Source organism: Loxodonta africana, chromosome 11 (genome assembly GCF_030014295.1).
Source record: "Loxodonta africana isolate mLoxAfr1 chromosome 11, mLoxAfr1.hap2, whole genome shotgun sequence".
In the NCBI taxonomy this organism is placed as follows: domain Eukaryota; kingdom Metazoa; phylum Chordata; class Mammalia; order Proboscidea; family Elephantidae; genus Loxodonta; species Loxodonta africana.
In genome coordinates this window covers 92,536,799-92,560,778 of record NC_087352.1, presented here as the reverse complement: position 1 = coordinate 92,560,778, position 23,980 = coordinate 92,536,799, and the positions used below count along the sequence as shown (strand labels likewise).

At 39.6% G+C, this 23,980-nt stretch overlaps 1 protein-coding gene across 6 annotated transcripts in view; it reads right to left on the bottom strand.

The window, feature by feature from the left end:
- The window catches only part of EPB41L3 (erythrocyte membrane protein band 4.1 like 3), a 200,321-nt gene that overhangs the window by 32,073 nt on the left and 144,268 nt on the right, over positions 1 to 23,980 (bottom strand). For 5 of the 6 annotated variants that reach the window (XM_064294669.1, XM_023543950.2, XM_023543953.2 and 2 more), the window contains exons 6-11: positions 15,463 to 15,538; positions 12,669 to 12,887; positions 12,191 to 12,278; positions 6,163 to 6,315; positions 1,939 to 2,036; positions 872 to 1,047 (exon numbers count right to left, since the gene is read on the bottom strand). In XM_064294669.1, the coding sequence (XP_064150739.1) occupies positions 872 to 1,047; positions 1,939 to 2,036; positions 6,163 to 6,315; positions 12,191 to 12,278; positions 12,669 to 12,887; positions 15,463 to 15,538 (810 nt within the window). The remainder of the gene's footprint in view (positions 1 to 871; positions 1,048 to 1,938; positions 2,037 to 6,162; positions 6,316 to 12,190; positions 12,279 to 12,668; positions 12,888 to 15,462; positions 15,539 to 23,980) is intronic. The other variant, XM_064294668.1, reaches the window with a different exon arrangement.

The window sequence follows — 23,980 nt, the reverse complement described above, 5'->3', positions numbered from 1 at the left end:
AGAATAGTTCTTCTGTAAACGACTAATCTCCAGGTAGTCTGAATTAGGACACAGCGGCACATAGAGAGAGGCCTGCCATGATTCAGTCCATAAATTCAGTATTGCTCTAGCTACCAGAAATCACATCCGCATACAACCATGGACAGCAAGACAAAACCACGATAAAATAGAAAAGGTCACTAAAAACGCACTTTTATGTTATTCCCTAGGAAGGTTATTTAAACAATTATCTCCCTGTAGATATCACTACTTACTCATTTGACTTAACAGGAGAGAATACTTATTCCCCATCCCAGTGTTTAGTACTAGAAGAATTTAACTTAGAGCCCTGTGCTGCCATTTGAGAATCATCCTTCCTCCTAGTTATTATTTAACTGGCTGATAAAGGCCACATCTTATTCATAAAAATATTTTTAGAAACATATATTTAACTTACAGCTATTTTTCTGAGTCTGAAACAAATGTGCTGATCATTTAGGATTTGCTGGCAAGAGAACTAAATCACATAAACGTAGAGTATGTGACTACTGCCTTTGGAAGGAGTGCATCTTTATCCAAATTCAGGGTGCCGGACTATGAAAGCTGTGCTCTTCAGTCCCTAAATGCCATTCTTTTATGTACTTTTGTATCAATTTCCCAATAACAGAAATTAGACTGACAAAGGCCCCCTGACCTTTTTTTTTTTTTTGGTTTAAAAATTTGCCTTTCAGCCATAAACCAACAACTACGTTTCAATTCACAATATCCAAAAGGATCTATGTTTATAGGAAGCTCATAAGGATTTCATACAGTTAATGAAAGCTGGTAACGGCTGCATATTCCCGTTTGGATAGCCACTAGTGATTATCAAGGGCCAGTAAGTGAAGCTCACCTCCATCTAAGCTGCGAGACATGGTGTAACGTTTGCTGGATGAGCGCTCGAAGTAAGGGGCTGGACGATCTATCAACGCACTGGCTCTTCTCGTTTGGGCTTGTGTTCTGCCACTATAACGGAACTTGGAACCCAAGGTAAGGAATTTCTTTGGAGGTGCTTCTGGTAACAACAGTCTAAAGACATTGGGAAAAAAAAAAACAAGAAAGACTATTAAGTCAAATATTAGATGCTACCTTATTTTTTTACTCTGTTATGGGAAGAGTCCCTGGGTGCTGCAAACTGCTAACTGAAAGGTTGGAGGTTCGAACCCATCCAGCGCCTCCACAGGAAGAAGGCCTGGCAATACACTTCCGTAAAGCTTACAGCCAAGACAACCCTATGGAGCTCAGTCCTACTCTGTAACACATGGGGTCACCACGGGTCAGAACAGACTCAATGGCACCACTTCTTCTTTTGTTTAATGTGAGGTAAAGTGCTTTGTGATCTAGTGGTTTACCACACAATTTACAGACTAATTTGATATTATACAAAAACATCAATTCACACAGTATGTATCAGCTAGGGATGTAGTAGAGGGGATAAAAGCAAAACGGGGCTTGCGGATGAACTCTAACGTTCTGCACAACTGGGGGGTCTGTGGTTCTATTAAGCTAAAGAGCCCAAGAGGCGATGTTAGACAAGAACAGGGTACTTGATTTTTCAGTAAAAATTTTATGGTCTATATGTGAATAAAGGAGTCTACGGTATTGAGAAATTACTGAAAGTAGTAAGGTACGTATTGTATACATGAAGTGGACACTCTATACAAATAATGAGTCGATACTAGAGATAATAAAAGCAGTGAGGGGACGAGGCAGATAAATACAGGACAAATTAAGGAGAATTCTTCACATTTAGTCAAAAGTCCTTTTAGGATTCTTGTCAAGAAATCCAGTGACAGTAAACTTGAAGGAACAGAAAGGACATACTTTTACATTCTTCTCCCCGCCAGTCTTTTTCAGTATAAGTAATTCCAATCATTGCAATTCTTCATTAGAAAAAACACTACAGGATTCTCCACCTACCTGAAAAACGTATGGTGTTCAACACATACTTTCCATAAACGCTTGGCAGCTCGGTGGTTTGGCAGCTTAAACCCAATCGTGCTTTCAAATTGTTCAAACTAAATGTAAAAACATACTAGGGTCAAGTTTGGAATTACGAATAACATGGAAGCTTTGTAAATAATTTGCAAAATCGATACCACACACAAAGTTTTATTCAACTCACTAAATCAACTGCTATACACAGAATTCATGCTTTAAATAATAAAAAAAATCTCCTTATCACGTAACTCCTTGAAATGCTTACATTATAGATAATCCTATTATGAATGCAGCAAACATTTATGCACGATACAGATTTTATGAAAACTAACATGCAAAAAAGGAGGGTATTTGGTTGTTCACTGGACTTCTCTCCAGATTGAAATTTGTTCTGACCTCATTTGGAACTTTTATTTTCATGGTTTCTTAATAATGACACCATAACTTCAATTAGAATGTACAGTAACAAAATATGAAAAGATAGCTTATTGTATTCTTGGGAATGACATTTTCTCCTAGTAGATGATCAGGAAAAAAGTATATTTCCTAGGTACTTGATGATGTGGTTATCAGATACTGGTGATTTTATTTGAGTGCTCCAATATGGATTATCATGTTAAATGCTACTATTTCTATATATTATACACAAGATCAGAATTTAGGAGAACATTTTCATATTCTTCAGCATGTATACTTCAGATGATGCTCTTAGCAGCCATTTGAATTTCCAAGGTAAAGCGTCTCATCTGATCTCCTAATGTATTTTAATATTATTGCAGACACACAATAACTTGTTATTTTCTGAAGACAGTCTACATCAGGCCACCAGAGGGCAATCATCTTAAACAATAAGGGCTCTTCAAAAGAACACAGAACCACCAGACTGATGCAATCGAGAGCAAAAGTAGTTTATGGAGCAAAGAACCAAGGTGAACAGTCCTGTGCAGGCCACATGAGAGATCATCATGCTTGACCTCTATTTCCTGCTTGTTCAGGACGGTTGGGGAGATTGGGCAAGGTATTACAGGTTGCTCCAACTGCAGTGGCCTTTCCCAATGTCACTTACTCAGGATGCTCATGTGTAGTGTAGCCACTCTTCAACTGACCAAGCCAATAGACACCCAGAGGTACTACAGAGCTTGACTGAACTATCATCCATTGATTAATTCTGTATCGACTATGTATCAAATACTAGGCTAAAGCCAAGGATTATAAAGAAGAGTAAAACTCACTCTCTGCCCTAAGAAGCAAGATGATCTTATCTCCACCCTCCTCACCACAAGGAAGACACATGCCCTTATGCTTTTTGAATGTTTATCTGTCTCCCTGTGCTTTGTATATATTTCTTTCAACCTCTTCTGAGCCTTTGTACCACCAAAAACTTCTTCTCACTCACTCTGCTCAGCCTATAAACATGATCATGGAGGGGGAGGGCTTTCTTTGAGGTTGCTGCTGCTGGACCCCAAACCTCATCTCTTCACTGCTAAACTTCATTCAACAGAAGCCACTAGCTGCTGCCTCTACTCCTTCACTGCTCACCTCACTGCAACCCCTTCCTGAACTCGGGTCTTAAAAGTCATACTTAGATCTAATGTGCTTTTCTCTGTTCTTTTCCCATGTGCCTTCGCTGTTCCATATGGCCGTCCTGGTTGACGACTTCCCCTGAAACTTGTCTCCTCAGCCCAATGTGCTTTTCTCTGTTCTTTCCCATGTGCCTTCGCTGTTCCATATGGCCGTCCTGGTTGACTACTTCCCCTGAAACTTGTCTCCTCAGCCCAATGTGCTTTTCTCTGTTCTTTTCCCATGTGTCTTCTCTGTTCCATATGGCCGTCCTGGTTGACGACTTCCCCTGAAACTTGTCTCCTCAGCCCAATGTGCTTTTCTCTGTTCTTTTCCCATGCGCCTTCGCTGTTCCATATGGCCGTCCTGGTTGACGACTTCCCCTGAAACTTGTCTCCTCAGCCCAATGTGCTTTTCTCCGTTCTTTTCCCATGTGTCTTCTCTGTTCCATATGGCCGTCCTGGTTGACGACTTCCCCTGAAACTTGTCTCCTCATGCGTGGTCTGTGTCCCTCCTTTTATTTCTCTTGCCATTTTTCTTAATATTCTTCCGCTTCATATGTCTTCTGCCTGCCCCTCCCTCAAAGAGTGGTGGTGCCTAGAGTTTTATTTCAGGCCCTCTCTTCTCCAACATGACTTGCTCTTTGGGTAATTTATTCCATATCCACGACCTTGAACAAAATATATACAGTTGATGACTCTGTTTAAGTTCTGTATTTTTTAATACATAAGAATTACTCTCTGAAAATCTGCCCCAGGGAAATTTCAATCCTTTTTCTGAAATTCTTTCTCTTTTTTCCCGTCTTGTCTCCATCCACCCTACTCATCCAAACCAAAAGCCTCTGATTATCCTGGACTCTTCCCTTCTTCTATCCCTTCTCTCATACTGTTTCCAAGACCTCGTTCTACCTTTGAAACCTCTCTTTCAAATTTGCTCCCTGCATTCCTTTCCCACAGCCACGGCTCCAGTTTAGGTCTTATCATAGCTATCATCCTGTTACGTTACTTCCGAATGCAAAACCTTCCATAGCTCACTGTTGTCCACTGACGTTTCTCCAGCTTTCCCTGCTGGATTCACCTAAGGCTGTACTCACTGTGTGCCTGTGGAACATGGGCACATCTGTATGGCAGCATTATCATTCACAGTGTGCAAGTCTGTTTCTCTGCTCAACAGACAGTCCCTTGAGGACAGGAACAAGGTCAGATTTATCATTCTGTCTCCAGTGTCTAACCTACTACCTGGCATGAAACAAGTGCTTACTCAGTAAATGTTCAATGAATTCAAATGAAGAGATACTGGTCATTAAGTATGACATGCAATTTTTAAGTATTTTAATAACACTAGTTTCAGGTATTTACATGAAGAGCTTACAGATTATTTTCAATCTTCAAATATTAAGTATGATTTTGTATCCACATGAAAGATGGTTGCTTGCCTTTAGATCCTGATTTTTATTTTTATCGCGTTTTGCACAAAGAAACTCTAGTGGAGATGTAGATTCTAAAGACAGGAGATAAAGCTATACCATACTGGAAAATGTTTAGAGACACAAATGAGCCAGGTTCTTAGAGCTCTGACTGCCTCCATTACATTAACCACACAAATGAAAAATTGGAGATACTATCTACCATGCTGATAATAGCCAATATTTATTACCTCTTACGTACAAACTGGAAACCCTGGTGGCATAGTAGTTAAGTGCTATGGCTGCCAACCAAAGGGTCGGCAGTTTGAATCCGCCAGGCGCTCCTTGGAAACTCTATGGGGCAGTTCTACTCTGTCCTATAGGGTCACTATGAGTCGGAATCGACTCGACGGCACTGGGTTTGGTTTTTGGTTTTACATACAAACTAGAAATCCTGGTGGTGCAGTGGTAAAGAGATACAGCTGCTAGCCAAAAGGGTAGCAGTTCGAATCCACCAGGTGTTCCTTCGAAACTCTGTGGGGCAGTTCTATTCTGTCCTTTAGGGTCCCTATGTGTTAGAATCGACTCGATGGCAACTAGTTTTGGTTTTTTATGTACAAATCACTAAGGAGGATATAAATGTTAAGTTGATCTTGGTTGCTGTTGACCAAAGAATAAGCATTGGTTAACAATTCTGACTCTTCCATTAGCTTCTCTGATTTAAAAAACAAAAGGCTGGGATACATGGATACATGGCTACATTGGGCTAAGGAAGATTAACAGAACTGAAATTTACACTCGGCATTCTCATATCTTGATGCACATCATTTCTAACCTGCTCAGTTCAGGGTACCACCAGATTTGTTCTCATCACAGGAGAGATAGGAAGAACTCTATATTCACGAAGAGGTTTATCAACTAAGAGTTTCTTTTACACCACAGCCTGAAATATGCAAGCAATTATTCATGAATCTTGGATTCATATTAGAATATGTAAAAAAAAAAACCACCTTTCAATTAATGGATGCAATGAGAAAAATTGGAACAAGATAATAAAAAAGAAAGAAAGTTTTATTTACTACTGCTTATTGGGCGAACCTATAATAAATTCTCTCAGGCATTTAGAAATAATTCACCATGTCCCACAAAACTCAAAATTCACAGGCAAGTAATTTACATTTCTGTTTGGTGCCAGGCACCTTTCCTCCCTACTTACATGCGAACTCAGGTCTACTTACCTCTCCTGGCCTGATCTTAATGTAAAAATTGTTCCGTTTGTAGGAAATTTTTAGAACCTTGGGCCAGGCAAATCTGTTTATTCGAAGTCGGTCACGATATATCAACAGACCACTCGCACAAACTCCTAACATAATTTCTACTCCTTCTGAATCCTGTAAAATAGCAGCAAGAAACCACAGATCAGCATCTTACTTTCTTCCATGTATGGCTGGAGGCAATGGCTAAGCTTCCCTCACAGAACCTATCTACTGATTACCTCAACCTCAATATAAGTATGAAAACGCTACAGCCATTTAAGAAAATGACCATTAATTTTTTGATGAAGATATTCATCTCCATGGAGATTTGACATTTTGAATAAAATCTGCTTCCCACGTATCTTAGACTTACCATGTAAATACGGCACACAGCGAAGACTGGCTCAGTAAAATGTGTGTTAATATCACAAATATAATAACCACAGGTATCAGTTACTGAGTGTCAGGCACTGCTCTAGCCACTTCACATTCTTTTGATCCTCAGTATGATATCCTGAGGTTATTGCTATTATTATTCTCCTTCTACTCATGAGGAAACTGAGGCATAGAAAGGTTGTCTTGCCCAGTTGAACTCAGACAGCCTGGCTTAAGGCAGCACTCTTTGCTTTTTATTTTAATTTTAAGAATTGTGGTCAAAACATAAACAACAAAAGGTAAGTCAATTTGACAATTTCTACGTGTATAATTCAGTGACACTGATTATATTCTTCAAGTTGTGCAACCATTCTCGATGATTGTGTAATTCTCAATACCCTTTTCTAAATTACCCCATCGTCATTAACGTAACTCAATACCCCCTAAACAAAATCCCCTCTTTCTCCCTCTCTCCCACCCCTGGCCAAAGGCAGCACTGACTAACATGGCCACCAGTAAGAGGGCTCAGTTGTTTCCTATCAGTGTTTTGGGGTCTGTTTCTTTAAAAAGAGCCTTAATCTTTTTTTACATACCATTTTTATCAGAGTAAAATTTACAAATTATAAAAAAATTAAATATAATTTTTTAACCTTTTACTGCTTACGAAAGGCTAAAGTACTTTAACCTAGAGACCAAGTATTTTTTCAGCCTCTGAAGGTTTACTGCGAAGCTGCTGTACCACTGACAGTGCAGGCTACCGCAAAGCAGGGGCCTTTATGACGGACTGAAACCAAAGAAACGGGTCTGTGCCACAAATTACTGTTTTTACAGGGTGTTGTATGAGGTGTCTGAATTTTTGGTAGGAAATTGTGAAAACTTTTACTCGTACACGTATGTACCGACAGACCCCGGTGGGGACTCTGGGGCATAATTAGTGGTACTTTACATGCACCACTATACACTTAGGTTAGCCTTGTGGGAGGAGGCAAGAAAAAAAAAAATCTATACTACCCATCAAAAATTCAGACACACTTGATGATTCAGCATGCTTCCATTAATGAAAACACAAATCAACAAAAATTCAAGGCAGAAAATAATTAGTTCACGAAAGGGTTAAAAAAAAAAAAAAGTATGAACACATTCCTCCAACTTCCTTCTCCACACACAAGCACATTGCTCAGTGGTTACCACAGTTAACGATACGGTTCACATACATGAATACAGATACATTTCATATGTGGGTATAGTTTTTTTTAAAAAATAAAAGTGGAATCATACTATTATTACAACTTGAACATTTAATTTTTAGGTCATTTCTTAGGGATGTATGATGGCCAGAGGTCATCACAACAGTCAGAGACAGCTCAGGAGACAGATCAGGTATAGTCTATCCCTCCTAAATTTTTATTCCAGTGAAATCAGGGTAAAATTAACATTGATGGTGGCCTTTAGTGGGTAAAAAAAAAAAAATCACAGAAAGCAGGAGTTTTTGTGAGGTAATGTCTCCCACCCTCATCTCACTGATTATTAGGAGCAAGCACAAGAAAGGTGAAGGGTGGTGGGCTGCTCACACACAGGAGGCTAAGTTCAGGCTCCCTGCCACACTCATAGGCAGGACCGTCCCCTGCTGTCCCTGAGTCAATTCAGTACCACCAAAAGGGAGAGGGGGATGAGAAAACCCCAACAGGAGACTCTGAGTCATCTGTATTGCGGGCATTTACTTCATAAAGGTTGCCAGTACAAGGCACAAGATGAACATTTCTAGAATGAAGAGTAATTATTTTGGTCCATTTTGAGGAAAAGTAAGCTTACAAATAGAATATAATTGGTTTAAAACACAATGTTTTATACTGGAAATGTATCAAATTACTCTAAAACCCACTGCCATCGAGTCAAATTACTCTAGAGGGGTGGAAATAATTAATAGCAGGATATTACAGCATCATAAAATCTGAGGAGAACTCAGCACATTTTAGTCCAAAGACCAGAAGCCGTGTACCATTTATTAAGGGCTTTAATTTGAAAAAGCAATTTGAAGAGCTATAACCCGGTGCTGACAAGTGCTGGAATTATTGATCCTTCACAACCCCGCCACCCAAAATGTGTCTGCCTCCACCACAAGCACAAATGTAGGGGAGAAAAGGCACGGTGTGGGTAACTCCTTTTTCATTCACTTTCTTCTTTGAGAAATCGAGAATAAGTTTAGGAAATATGCCTTTGACTTGCAGAGGACAAGGACATTTAATCCCCCTTGCCTTATTATCTTTTTAAAATTACCCATTAGTTTCTTTGCATGAGAAGGAAGCAGGACCTCCTCATGAGGAAGATCAGGAAGGCTTCTATGAGTCCCCTCTTCTCCGCATCCCACCTAACTCTGCTAACTGTAGCACACCGTGGGCAAAAGGCACCAAGGTGAACTCCTGCTTGCCATCCTTCTCCTCAAGACAGGTCGGGAGCAGAAGCCGCTTTCTCCTGGTAACCCTGCTGTTAGCATAGGGCCTAGCACTTATTAAGTCAGATGTGTGTTGAAAGAAACAGTAAATGAAGAAAGCAAATGTCAGGAATAGTGGGGTTTTTACACTGGGCAAGAGTCTTAATTTCATTCACTGTACGGCAACAAAAAACGAATTATCTTGATACCAAATTTGCTGCCACAGCCCATAGTATACAGGTTAGTTTTACAAATTCTTTTTATTAAAAGCTGTAACAGCAGTCTTTCTTGGGGACATATGTATTTCACTATCAATAAATACATTTAATATTCTCTTTACAGGGAGTACAGAAAAAGACCTGGATAGTTTCCTGCTAGTCTACCATCATTAAAACAAACAGGTATACAGGAGCCCTCGTGGTGCAGTGGTTAAGAACTTGGCTGCTAGCCAAAAGGTCAGCAGTTCACATCCACCAGTCTCTCCTTCGAAACCCTATGGGGCAGTTCTAATCTGTCTTATAGGGTCACTATGAGTTGGAACCAACTCGATGGCATCAGGTTTGGTTTTTGGTATACAGTTCTCTTAACTCAGAATTACTTTTCAAACTTCATCATCCTTCATTACTCCTTAGCCCTTGGAATATCTGATATGGATTTATATCTACATTAAAGGACTCCAAGCAAAGCCTATTAACAAACAAGCAGAGTCAGACGATCCTAATAAAAAGCATATAGCACAGGCCTTCCAAAATGGGGAACGCTCATCTGATGTGGGTGTTTATTCTTTATACAATTCAGAATTTTTAAACGGATCCTGAAGCTCAGGGCCTTTCATGCCATCGACAGAAGAGAAGCATCTTACTTATGGCCAGAAATTAGCTCTAATTTAATTCAGTAAATTTCCTTCTGGAAATGACAGAGTATCCTGCATGAGAAAATGGAGTCTATCACCGAATCACTTGTTATACTTAATATTCAGATGAAATCCTATAGCAGGCTGCATTTGCACTTCCTTAATTCTCTCTTTTTTAATTGGCATAATTTCAAATCATATTACCAGATGAAAAATCAGCTGTATATTTCACTATAGTAGCTCTAGCAACATTAAACAATTTTGCTTTTACTGGTAGGAATACCGATCTATCCTGAGATGCACTTCCCTAAATGTACACCTAATTTTTATTTATCTATTTGATTTTTCTGGGCAGTAAGTGAATCAGTGTGCATGATGGAATTCAAAAATAGCTTCAGATTCACTCAAATGCTCAGGCCACCGTCATTTCCTCCTTCTTTCCTTACTGTATAGCCACTCAACCACCTACGAAAAAAATCTTGAGAGGAAAAAAAAATTTTTAGTGTGTCCTTATTTTTACTTTAAATTCTTCACCTTTCCTTATACCTGGCATAAAATATAGAACAACTTTGTTTTCTGAGCACAAAATGCATGAAGAGTATAACGATGAACGGGCAAGTCAGTGGGGCTCCCCTGCCATTGTGATTACACACAGATGTCCAAGGACTTGGCATGTAACGTACTAGCATGCCCCTGGTGTAAAACCCAGCCAATTGTAAAGACTGTGTCAGGGGCCAGGTCTTGGAAGTGCGCACCCTTTGTGATGTTCAAAATGACTGACAGACTTCACCAGTCAAACCTGCATTAATTCAATAGCCGCCACGTTCTTGTCCAAACTCACTGTGGATTCATCCGCTCCCAAAACACCAACCAGAGAGCAGCCCCACTTGCAGCATCCACAGAACCTAGAGATCAGATTTCTTTGCCATAGGTCTTCAGGTTAAAAGATGCTTGCTTGAGCAGAGCCAGCTAAAACCATCTTTCATTTCTGGGCCCTACACCTGACTGTCTAAGGCACCTGCTTGCCTGGAAGCCTATAACTGCACATTCTTTTGAGCCCTAGACCACAAGATCTATCTATTAGAAGTAAAATACACATTCCCATACAGAAGCGATCTTATATATATATTCACATATTCCTACACAGGATGCTATCTTGTCAGTCCAACTCAGAGGAAGCTGCCCCGTCTCTTAAACACGCTGACCTTTTTAACACCACTCAAGTACCAGAATCTATCCCTAAGAGCCTAACAAATTTCAGGTTCTTTGCTGACACAAGTTCTCATCAAAGCTTGCCTATAATTCCACTACTGTTTACACAGAGGAGCACTGGTGGCACATTACTTAAGAGCTATGGCTGCTAACAAAAAATGTCAGCAGTTCAAATCCACCAGCTGCTACTTGGAAGGGAACCCTATGGGGCACTCCACTGCTGTGGAGTTGATTTCAACTCATAGCGACCCATTAGAGTTTCCAAGGCCGTAAATGTTTATGGAAGCAGACTGCCACATCTTTCTCCTGCGGAGTGGCTGGTGGTTGGCAGCCGAGTGCTTTAACCACTGTGCCACCAGGGATCCTAAACCTTAGGATCCTAAAAAAAAAATACAGTCTAATTCCTATTTCTTTCTCCCCAAGACTTTGTGCCCAGATACATCTTTTAACATTTTACCAAACACCTATGCAATCCTTAGTCTAGGTGGTTAAGTTGAACTTAAAAAAAAAAATCTTATTTCAAAGTACTAGTTGGTTGTCAGAGTACCTCAACCTTAAGAGAGAAAGTTGTTTAAATTCTGCAAGAATTTACTTAGTGCCTAGAGGATATCCAGAATGGGAGCAACAACAGTGCCCAGCACATAACAGGTGTGACAGTTGGGTCTTGGATGACCGATGCAGTTCAGACAGGCAGATAGCAAAAAATAGGACAGTCAGCAAAGACAGGCACTTCAGAGCAAGGATGACAGGGTCTGAGTGGAGCAGAGGGCCCGCCCCATGGGGTGAGAAATGCCCCTGTGACAGGTAAGGTAGGGTGAGGTAAGAGCTGTGGAGGTCAAGTTAAGTTTTAACTGAATCAGTAGGAGACCTGGGCCTTTGCCTACCGCTGGCTTCCAGGGGGATAAGACCCCAGTTAATGGGAGCGTGAGCCCACAGAGCAGACCCCTTAGTACATATTAGAGAGCTACATTTGCTTCGTCATCAAGCAAGGCTGACAGAAAAACACAGGTGTAAACTCCCAACATTAAACTAACTAAAAGAAAAATACCCAGCTTAGAGCAACAGCAACAGCAACAAACAACAAAAAGTTGAATCACATAAAATTAAATAGAAAGTTTGGGGTTAAAACAAATACATACCTTGGCATGATGTAAATCGACCCCATACATGGATAGTTTTTTGGCATTTTCCAAGAAATGCATCTCTGCTTCTGCTGGTGTCATTCCTCTGATAAGAAAAAAAGGGAGGGGTGTGTTACAGTGCTGCTTCCCCTTTCCCTGACCGGGCTGCAACAGGCCCCACTTAGGCCTCTGCTACCCAACCAATAAGCCAGCACAGAACTGCCAGGGCGTATATCCTCGGGGGATGGGGAGAGGGAGTAACAAAAAGAATGGGTTTCAAAGAAAACATTACAAAGAACTCCTGAATGTTCCCAGTGAGAGACAGTTTAACTATCCCAGGACTTCACCACATACAGGCTCAGTTGGCTGAAGTCCTCAACCTTAAATTTAAGGAAATCAATACTGGAAAGACGGGTTTGTGTAAGTGATGCCCACCCATCAAGGTTAATGTGAAATGCAAGCCCCCCCACCCCCCACCCTGGCTTCTGGGACTGACCTGTGGCTCTTGTGCAGTTCAATCACTTTGTCTTCCAGTTCTTTAGTGTGGTTTGGTGCAAAGCGGAACTCACTCACATAATCGTTTCCACATTCGTCGGGGTCATAGTCTCCCAGCTCTGACTGTACAGTGTAAGAGCCCAGCAGGGCCAGAGTCACAAAGGAGCAAGGCAGCCTCCCAGACACGATGTCATCACGCAACTGTAGGCAGAGGTAGTACCTTCCAGGGGGCAAGAGACAAATAAAAAAGCTGGCATTAGGACGCGGGGGAAGGAGAACGCTCAGTATACATCGTGTTGTAAACAATTCCTCCCTGATGAATCACCTCTCCAAACAAATTTTCTAACACTGTATTTTGATCTAGATATAAGGAAAAAATACTTGGCCACAAAATGTAACATTTAAGAACATCCAGAAGTAAGTCGGAAACCCTGGTGGCATAGTGGGTGAGTGCTATGGCTGCTAACCAAAAGGTCGGCAGTTCAAATCCACCAGGCACTCTTTGGAAATTTTACAGGGCAGTTCTACTCATTCCTATAGGGTTGCTATGAGTAGGAATCAACTCCAAGGCAATGAGTTTAGAAGTAAGTCAATGCTCAATATAAAACAGGATTTTATTACTAAAATATAGAGTAAGAGAAACCATGCCTCTAATTATCTTTTAAAATAATTTTTAAAGTCAAATGAACAGTCCCCAACAGATTCCCTGAAATCTTTGGTTAGAATAATCACAATGAAAAATGGTGCTCTTAAATATAATTTTTAGGCCCCAACTAGAATTAAGGAAGTCTCATTTTGGTATCTAAATGAAAAGTCTTCCCATATATACGACCAATCAAGATTTCAGGTAATTCGACAGCTATGCCATCATAAACTCTGATCTCAATTTCCTGCGTTCCTGATTAGACAGTCTTTTACAAAGAAGAAATAATTTCTCCTATTTTAAGTTCTCATTTATTGGTTTAATTAAGTTCCCAGAATCTGATGTAATGACTCATTGTGAAGAGCTACTATCTTAAATCTGATAATCTTGTCCCCACAAGTCGAGTTTCAAATTGGGGGAATGTAAACCATTTTCCATGTATAAAGTATCTCCACTAAGAGATGCCCTGACCTCTGTTAGCTTGTTGTCAGGGTTTACACATGTCACACAACTGTAGAAGGCCTCACAGTAAGTATTAACACTGATGAGCTTTACTAATGCCCATCATGGCCTCCTATATGGGTATGAAAATAAAATACACCTTGAACCGTTCACAAAAGAAACGAACTGTAATCCGCTGGAGTAGGTAATGTCTGAAAATCCCTTCTAAGCATGATTTTAAGCTGGTGATGTAAGTCCCTTAACCAAACCCGCTGCCGTCGAGTCGATGATTCCGACTCATAGCGACCCTATACGACAGAGTAGAACTGCCCCATACGGTTTCCAAGGAGCACTTGGTGGATTCGAACTGCTGACCTTTTGGTTAGCAGCTGTAGCTCTTAACCACTATGCTACCAGGGTTTCCGGTGATGTGAGTAAATCCCACATAATTTAGATACAAAAATTCCCAAACATTTAACAGGCTCCAAAAACTTTCCACAAGTAGATAAAAAGGAATCACACACTAACTTTTCAAATGCAGGAACATACAGGCTCTATAAGAAGCCCTGGTGGCACAATGGTTAGGTGCTCAGCTGCTAACCGCAAGTCCTCGGTTTGAACCCATCAGCCACTCCATGGGGGAAAAGACCTGGCTACCTGTCCCCATAAAGATTAGGAGCCCTGGTGGTACAGTGGTTAAGAGCTTGGCGGCTAACAAAAACCCTAGGAAACCCCAGGGCAGCTCTACTTTGTCCTAAAGGATTGCTGTGAGTCTGAATCAACCCCACAGCACACAACAACAACAGAGGCTCTATAACCACAATTTAGCCATAATTAAAGTGTTCCTAAACCATTTAAAGGTATCTTTAAATAACAAATTACAAACTTTCTCTGATTTAATGCAAATACAAAGCAGATCCTCTGGAACTTGTTTTTATCCTCCTAACATGTCTGGTGAAGTTATTTTAATCAGATCAAGTGATTCAACCTGTTTTGAGTAACTTCACTTTTTTAAAAGCCCTCCAAGAAGGATGCCAGGCTTACACAAAACTTTCAGCACACACTGTACACCATCGCTTTGACTGGCCACAGATGTACACAGCAGGAGTGTCAGGGGCCCCAGGCAGAATGCAGAGAGGCCTCAGACAAACCCCTTTCACACTTGCGGCTCCATCACCAAACCGGAACGTTTTTATGTTAGGTGCTTAACAGCTTTTCTCTTTGAATAAACAACTCTTAAATGTATGTGTGTGACTGTGTATCTGTACACGTGTATTTGTGTATCTGTACATATGTGTGTATGTGTCATTTTTTAAATGGCTTCAAATACCAAATATAAAAAGCATTAAGTATCCAATGATATATTTTCCCACCAAGTTTTAAAGCAGGAGTACTAAGTAGTAGTACATCGTTTAAGGCTGAATCCCATCCAATTTGGCTTTGGTAGGTAGATTACAGCCTCTCATTCGGTGTTTTCCCACCAGGGTCAGGCAGAAGGAAGTATCAGCCTAGGACCAAAGATTCAACTGTGAACAGATATGGTTTGGAAAATCCTCTCATCAGATGTGTGCTCTCAGTTAACCGCCTTTTGTTTGCCCTGAGTGTGGACGGTTGTGAGGCTACCAGATGTAAGCATGTTCTTCTCCACAGAGTTTCTGAGAAGCACAACTCTCCCAATAGGCCTGCTTTTTTACAGCCAGAGTTCAATTACCTGGTGATATCTTCAGAAAGCTGGGCGGGGTCTGGGGGGTAAAACTTCACGTTGAATGAAAAGTGCCAAGCACCACCTGCAGGGAAGGGAGAAAAGGGTAAAACAAAACCTCAGAAATTCTACTTAGGATTCCTAACTGATAGCCAGAATTGCCTTCACTCCAAGCATTAACATTCAGGAAACCTTTGATCACCTTTGCTACTGGAGCACACGGATGTCATAAACGTCCTATAATTACTCATCTTCTTCCCAACCAAATCCTTTACTGGTGCTTCTAACTAGCGAGGAAATTGACTAACCTTCCTTCCCTTTTCCAGGACAAAGGTAAACATTCGGAAGAAGGAAAAAAAGTTAAGATATGGATAATCCTCGATTGGACAAGTCTAGAACTGACTGAATTTATTGCTATGAATAACTGGTTGGCTCACATATAAAAATTACAGCCATAATTCCCATTTTCTTTGTCCTTTTTACTTTGCTACTGTAGGTCAAATTCCATTATATGTCAAAGTACTATTCAAACTATTTTTATTTTATGGGAAAGGCTTGTTATAGTGAATATTGCTTTAATAAACAGGCTGCTGAAAATTCTTCCTCAGGGAAAGTTCTGATTAAACAGACACTTGAATCTATTTACTTTGCATCCCCACATTCCATCTGTCCTCAGCCCGTGGTGTGGGCGGGTCCTCTTTACATTTTGCCATTCCTTCTCCCGTTTTTTTTTCTCCCGTGTCATCTACCTAAGTCTTTTCCAGCAGTGAGGTTGTTAGCTCTCAAGTACCTGTTCTCTGTATTGTCTACACACACACTCCAGACACTACTAAGTCTTACTAAGCTCCATATTTTATTAGTACTATCTCTAATTGTGTATGGTTCATCATTATAAACATGGAAAAAAAAAATCCCTTTTTTCTTTCTAATTTAATCTCTATGTGATCATTCCTTTATCTCATACTCACTTTGTTCTTTCCTCCTGGCCTCTAAATGCAGTAACTTACCAAGCTCTGGGGACTCTTTCTCTGGGGCACCATTTACACTTGTTCCCTCCACCTAATAAAAGCTCTCCAGCTTAGGTCCTGCTTGTATTCTGCACGGATTACTGGAACATTCCTCACCATCTCCCTGGCTTCTCCAGTGGGGGCCCTTTGTTTACCGTAGCCATTGCTCTTATTCCATGATGTTGTGGCCAGCCCTTGTGCTTCAAATACTCTCCTAAGACTTTCAAACATTCCTTCTTCCCCTTAAATGGCATCTGGAAATTCCTTTTTTCCATGAACCCTTCTTCAACAGTCAGTAGAAAGTACAGTATTACGAGTACTTCCTAGCTCCCTGTCTTTGCACTATTCTCTTGCATATGTGCCAAGTTAAGCACTTCATAACCCCAAAAAACCAAATCTACTGCCATCAAGTTGATTATGACTCATAGCGACACTACAGGGCAGAGCAGAACTGCTCTATAGAGTTTCCAAGGAGCGCCTGGCAGATTCGACCTGCTGACCTCTTGGTTAGCAGCCATAGCACTTAACTACTACGCCACCCGGGTTTCCAAGCACTTCACAGGTTTCCTAAAAGGTCTGTCATCAACGGCACAGATTCATTTATTAATTCTACTTTACTCTTGACACTGAGATTCCACATGGCAGGAACAATACCTGAGTTGCCTTAAAGGCCTTAGCACAGGACCAGGTATTACTTAGTGCTTAAACCATTTTTAAACCATTCAGCAAATATTACATGTATTCTGACCCCCAAGACTATGTTAAAAGCAAATATATTTTTAGTATTTTTTTCATTGTCAAAAAGGGCCTTTTGTTATTGTAAAAATAGTCTGGTCGGGTCTCACTTTCCTATTGATTTCCTACTGAAATAGATCCCTTCAACATTTGCCAATGGTGAGGTTCAAAAAGAGATGTGGTTTCCTCAACCAAGTGGAATTAAGACTAATGGGTAATTACGAAAAATATAATTTTTATCCACTTCAAAGTATGCCTTATATGCAATGAATAGTTTAGCAATGTAACTAAATTAACTTATAATAAATTTAGGGTAAAAAAATTTTAGGTTGGAAACTAGTAAGGAACAAAAGTATAGGAAAGATATTTCAACGCAAAAATCCTCACCCTAGGAAAGTGACTTTTGAACCATAGTTGGCCCAAAAATCTTCTGTGGTACTTGTTAAAAATGCTAATTGGGATCCAGCCCTAGTGATTTCTATTCCAGAGATTTGGAATAGAGTATTAAGAACTTGCGGTTTTTATAAGCCCTCTTATGGTTCAAATACAGTGGGGCCTTGGGGCCACACTTTGAAACTCACTACTTCTAAGGAAGCCAAATCACCGCAAGTTTTCAAAAGGCATTATTTTGAAAGAGTGGGAAAGTTTAAGGAAACTATAATCTATACTCTAATCAAGAAAAAAAAAATCCAGTTAAATCAGGCATAAAACTAGAAATTGAGAAAGGCAGATTAAAACTTAAACATATATTAAAGTGAAGTGAAGAATCCCATAGAAACAAGTCAGCTGGAAGGATATGCTTATGCGATGAATTGGGTTGTGACCCTGTATCTCTCAGAGGATGACTGGCCCTATTTAGAAACAGGAAATGAAATAGCTTGAATTCATTAAAATGAATATATCTATATGGCTGATACAGAATTTCAAGCGGCAAATTTATGATAAACAGAAAACTGTGAAACTGAATAGAATTCATTCTAACAAAGAAATTCTAATTTTAGTAGCCTATGCAAGCTGATGGAAACCCTGGTGGCATAGTGGTTAAGTGCTACAGCTGCTAACCAAAGGGTTCGCAGTCCGAATCTGTCAGGCACTCCTTGGAAACTCTGTGGGGCAGTTCTACTCTGTCCTATAGGGTCGCTATGAGTCGGAATTGACTCAACGGCACTGGGTTTGGTTTTTTTTTCTTTTTATGCATGCTGAATCTTAAAGTTTCCTAGCACACTGCATTTATATCATAAAATCACTATGAAGTATACTCTGTTTCAAAATTATTGTTGTTAGGTGCCTGTTGAGGAGGTTCCAACTCATAGTGGCCCTATGTACTACAGAATGAAACACTGCCTGGTCCTGCAACATGCTCTCAATGGTTATGCTTTGAGCTCATTGTTGCAGCTACTGTGTCCATCCATCTCCTTGAGGATCTTCCTCTTTTTCTTTGACCCTGTACTTTACAAAGCATGATGCCCTTCTCCAGGGACTGATCGATCCTCATAACAAGTTCAAAGTATGTGAGATGTAGTCTTACCATCCTTGCTTCTAATGAGCATGCTGGTTGGACTTTTCCCAACACAGATTTGTTCCTTATTTTGGCAGTCCATAGTATATTCAATATTCTTCACCAACACCACAATTCAAAGGAATCAATTCTTCTTCAGTCTTCCTAATTCATTGTCCAGCTTTCGCATGCATATGACGTGACTGAACATACCATGGCTTGGGTCAGGTGCACCTTAGTCTTCAAGGTGACATCTTTGTTCTTCAACACTTTGAAGAGGTCTTTTGCAGCAGATTTGCCCGATCCAATGCATCTTTTGATTTTTTGACTGCTGCTTCCACGGCTGTTGATTCTGGATCCAAGTAAAATGAAACCCTTGACAACTTCAGTCTTTTCTCTGTTTATCTTCATGTTGCTTATTGGTCCAGTTGTGAGGATTTTTGTTTTCTTTATATTGAGGTGTAATTCATACTAAAGGCTGTAGTCTCTGACCTTCATCAGTAAGTGCTTCAAGTCGTTTTCACTTTCAGCAAGCAATGTTGTGTTATTTGCAAAACGCAGGTTGTTAATGAGTCTTCCTGCAATCCTCATGCCCCGTTCTTCTTCATACAGTCCAGTTTCTTGGATTATTTGCTCAGCATATGGACTGAACAGGTATGGTGAAAGGCTACAATCCTGACGCACATCTTTCCTGACTTTAAAACACACAGCGTCCCTCTGTTCTGTCTGAACAACTGCCTCTTAATCTATGTACAGGTTCCTCATGAGCACAATTCAGTGTTCTGGGAATTTCCATTCTTTGCAATGTTATCCATCATTTGTTATGATCCACACAGTCAAATGTCTTAGCACAGTCAATAAAACACAGGTAAATATCCTTCTGGTATTCTTTGCTTTCAGCCAGGATCCATCTGACATCAGCAATGATATCCCTGGTTCCACATTCTCTTCTGAATCTGGCCTGAATTTCTGGCAGCTCCCTGTTGATATACTGCTGCAGCCACTTTTAAGTAATCTTCAGCAAAATTTTGCTTGCATAGAGTATTAACAATATCGTTCAACAACTTCCACATTTGGTATCACCTTTCTTGGGAATAGGCATAAATACGGATCTCTTCCAGTCAGTTGACCAGGAAGCTGTCTTCCAAATTTCTTGGCATAGACGAGTGAGCATTTCCAGCACTGCATTCATTTTTTGAAACATCTCAGTTGATATTCCATCAATTCCTGGAGCCTTGTTTTTCACCAATGCCTTCAGTGCAGCTTGAACCTCTTCCTTCAGTACCATTGGTTCCTGATCATATACTACCTCTTGAAATGGTTGAACATCAACCAATTCTTTTTGGTATGATCACTCTGTATTCCTTCCATCTTCTTTTGACGCTTCCTGTGTCGTTTAATATTTTCCCCATGGAATTCTTCACTATTGAGACTCAAGGCTTGAATTTTTTCTTTGGTTTTTTTTCAGCTTGAGAAATGCTGAGCGTGTTCTTCCATTTTGGTTTTCTATCTCCAGCTCTTTGCACATGTCACTATAACACTTTGTCTTCTAGAGCTGCCCTTTGAAGTCTTCTGTTAAGTTCTTTTACTTCATCATTTTTTCCTTTCGTTTTAGCTATTCGATGTTCAAGACCAAGTTTCAGAGTCTCTTATGACATCCATTTTGGTCTTTTCTTTCTTTCCTGTCTTTTTAATGAACTCTTGCTTTCTTTATGTATGATGGCCTTGCTGTCATTTCACAACTCATCTGGCCTTCGATCAGTACTGTACAACATGTCAAATCTATTCTTAAGATGGTCTCTAAATTCAGGTGGGATATACTCAAGGTCGTACTTTTGGCTCCTGTAAATTTGTTCTAATTTTCTCCACTTTCAACTTGAACTTCCTATGAGTAATTGATGGTCTGTTCTGCAGTTGGCCTCTGGCCTTGTTCTGACTGATGATACTGAGCTTTTCCATCATCTCTTCCCATAGATGTAGTAGATTTGATTCCTGTGTGTTCCACCTGGCGAGGTCCATGTGAATAGCTGCTGTTTATGGTGGTGAAGAAAGGTATTCGCAATGAAGAAGTCGTTGGTCTGGCAAAATTCAGCATGCATGCAATCTCTGGCATCGTTTCTCTCACCAAGGCCATATTTTCCAACTACCAATCCTTCTCCTTTGTTCCCAACTTTTACATCCCAATCACCAGTAATTACCAGTGCATCCTGACTGCATATTTGATCAATTTCAGACTGCAGAAGTTGGTAAAAATCTTCAATTTCTTCATCTGTGGCCTTAGTGGTTGGTGCATAAATTTGAATAATAGTTGTATTAACTGGCCTTCCTTGTAGGCATATGGATATTATCCTATCACTGACAGCATTGTACTTCAGGATAGATCTTGAAATGTTCTTTTGGACGATGCATGCAACACCACTCCTCTTCAAGTTGTCATTCGCGGCATAATAGACCACATGATAGTCTGATTCCAAATGGCCAATACCAGTCCATTTCAGCTCACTAATGCCTAGGATATGGATGTCTATGCATTCCATTTTTGACATATTTCCCATTTTCCTAAATTCATACTTTGTACATTCCACATTCAGATTATGAATGGATATTTGCAGCTGTTTCTTCTCATTTTGAGTTGTGCCACATTAGCAAATGAAGGTCCCGAAAGCTTGACTTCATCCACATATTAAGGTCAACTCTACCTTTGAAGAGGTAGCTCTTCCCCAGTCGTATTTTGAGTGCCTTCCAACCTGGGGGGCTCATTTTCCCGCATTGTATCAGGTAATGTTCTGCTATTCACAGGGTTTTCACTGGCTAAATTTTTTTTTAATTCTTTTCAGAAGTAGACTGCCGAATCCTTCTTTCTGGTCTGTCTTAGTCTGGAAGCTCAGCTGAAACCTGTCTGCCATGGGTGACCCTGCTGGTATCTGAATACCGGTGGCATAGCTTCCAGCATCACACCAACACGCAAGCCCCCACGGTATGACAAACTGACATGTAAGTAGGGGATATAAAAATTAGTATATCATAAATGTAGCATATAGTATATTTAAAAATTTTAAGGTTCAGTATGCATAAAAGTTTGTTAAAACTACAATTTTTTTTTCATAAGAATGAATTCTTCAGTTTCACAATTTTCTATTTATCAGAGATTTGTAATTTAAAATCCTCTATCAACTCAATCTCCATTCCCTTGTAAGATCTCATTCTACAAACATACACTAGACTTACAGCATAAAAAAGATGAAACATCCTTTTACGGTCCATATTGAGGAACAGGAGGTAATGGTACAATACTTACACTAGATATGGGAAACACTGTCTTGGTAGAATACAAACTTTGTGGAAAGAGGGCATTTTAGTGGATGTGAAACAAAGAATATAGATAAAAACATTAAATTCTGTTTTTAAAAAATATTCCAATTTTCCTTGCCTCTTCCTTTATCTGAAAGACTGTCACACTTAGGGTTCTTTACACTGCAGTCACACTGCCTAATCTGTATGATGGAAAAATCCTTTAAATCTCATGTTCTGATTGTGCTGTTAGGTTTTTTCTCTTTGAAAAGAAGGTAGGGGACAGGTAAAAAAAGAATTCTATTAACAATAGAAAAGAAAGACCATTTTATACAGACTTCTTTGTAACAGTATTACAGCTTATTCTTGAAAATTTTATATGTACAATTATTAATCTGCCAACTACAAAGCAGTATTTCATTAATTAGATGAATATGGAGGATTTCATATACATAGTGTTATGATATATACTCAGCATATCTGCTTTTAAGAACTGTATATAAAATAATCCTTAGAATATATTCATCATCTTGAATTTTTTTATTAGCACTCTCCGAAACAACAAAAAAGTAGTGTTTCCACCAGGGCTTCAAACCACTTCAAACTGGTTCAGTCATGGCCAACAAAGTAAAACCGAAATGAACCCAAATTTTTACAATTTAGGTGCTCCTGAACGATAACCGGAATGAGAAAAATTATGGGTCGAAGCGGTGGAATGGAAGACTCAGAAGAGGCACAGTGAGCCCTTTCAGGAGCCTAATGTGTGAGACTGGATTAGTGGCAGGACTGCGGAGAGCGGCACACATCAAAGTGGTACAGTCGGCTGCCATTTTTGAGTGGGGCACTGCTGTTTCTGACTCTGCTCAAAATCTGATGGGCAAGAGATTTGGTTGCTATACACGTATGCTGCCCTTGTTTTCTAAGATTAGGTGTCTAGCAGGGTTTAAACCTGTAATTTTTCCTGTTCTGGTTATGGTTCCTGTTTACCCCAATTTTAAAACTTTGGATCTCTTCCGGTTTCGCTTCCTTGGCCATAACTGCACTGGGAAGAACTGGTTCAAAGCCCTGTTTTCCATTTATTTATCACAGCTGTAGCTGTCCCTGATTTAATCCCAATTCACTTATTTCTATCAAACTACTTCAGGACCAAATTTCTGGTGAGGGGATAAATTTCTCTAGAAAATACAGTAAGGATGTTTTAATTGTCTAAATAATCAGCAAACCACCTAATATTTTGAAGTATGATTTTTTTCTTTTTCCTGAAATATTATACGCTATCAAACCATTTCAAACTACTCCTCACTTTTTTATTAGCACTTTGGATATTTTGATATCTCAGGACTTTCAAGGGTACTAGAAATATTTGCTGTCTCTTTTAGTTATAAACTGTTGAAAACTTAAATGATAGTGATGCTCTTATTAATAAACTGGTCTTAAATTCATTCTTCAACTAGAATTAGTTGGACAGGAGAATTAATCTAGATTTTATTGGAAGAATATAAATTGTTTAAAAAAATTAACACATTATTTCAAATTATAAAGATTATTCATGTTTATGGTAAAGTGAGAGCTACAGAAAAATGTAAAAACTAAAAAAAAAAAAAAAAAATTCTCTTTCCCAATTCCCCACACTGCAGTTTGGATGTAATTACTGTTAATATCTTTCATGGCCTTCCAAAATTTTTCCATAAATTTATATGCATATGTCTTGTTTTAAACCAACCTGATTTTCTCTAAGGAGAGCTAAGACATTTTTAATTCTACCTCATTCGTTTTTAATAGCTGCCTAGCGTTTGATGGTGCAAATATTCTATGATTGATTTAACCATTTCCTGACAAACGGACACTTAAGACGCTTCTAGCTTTTTCCCATTGCAAACGTATTATGATCAAGTTTCGTGTATGTACACACACGTGCATTTTTCCCTCTTGCACATACGCTGAATAAAGTTTCCCATGTAGAATTAAGGGTCAAAGACTGTGTACATTTTTATCA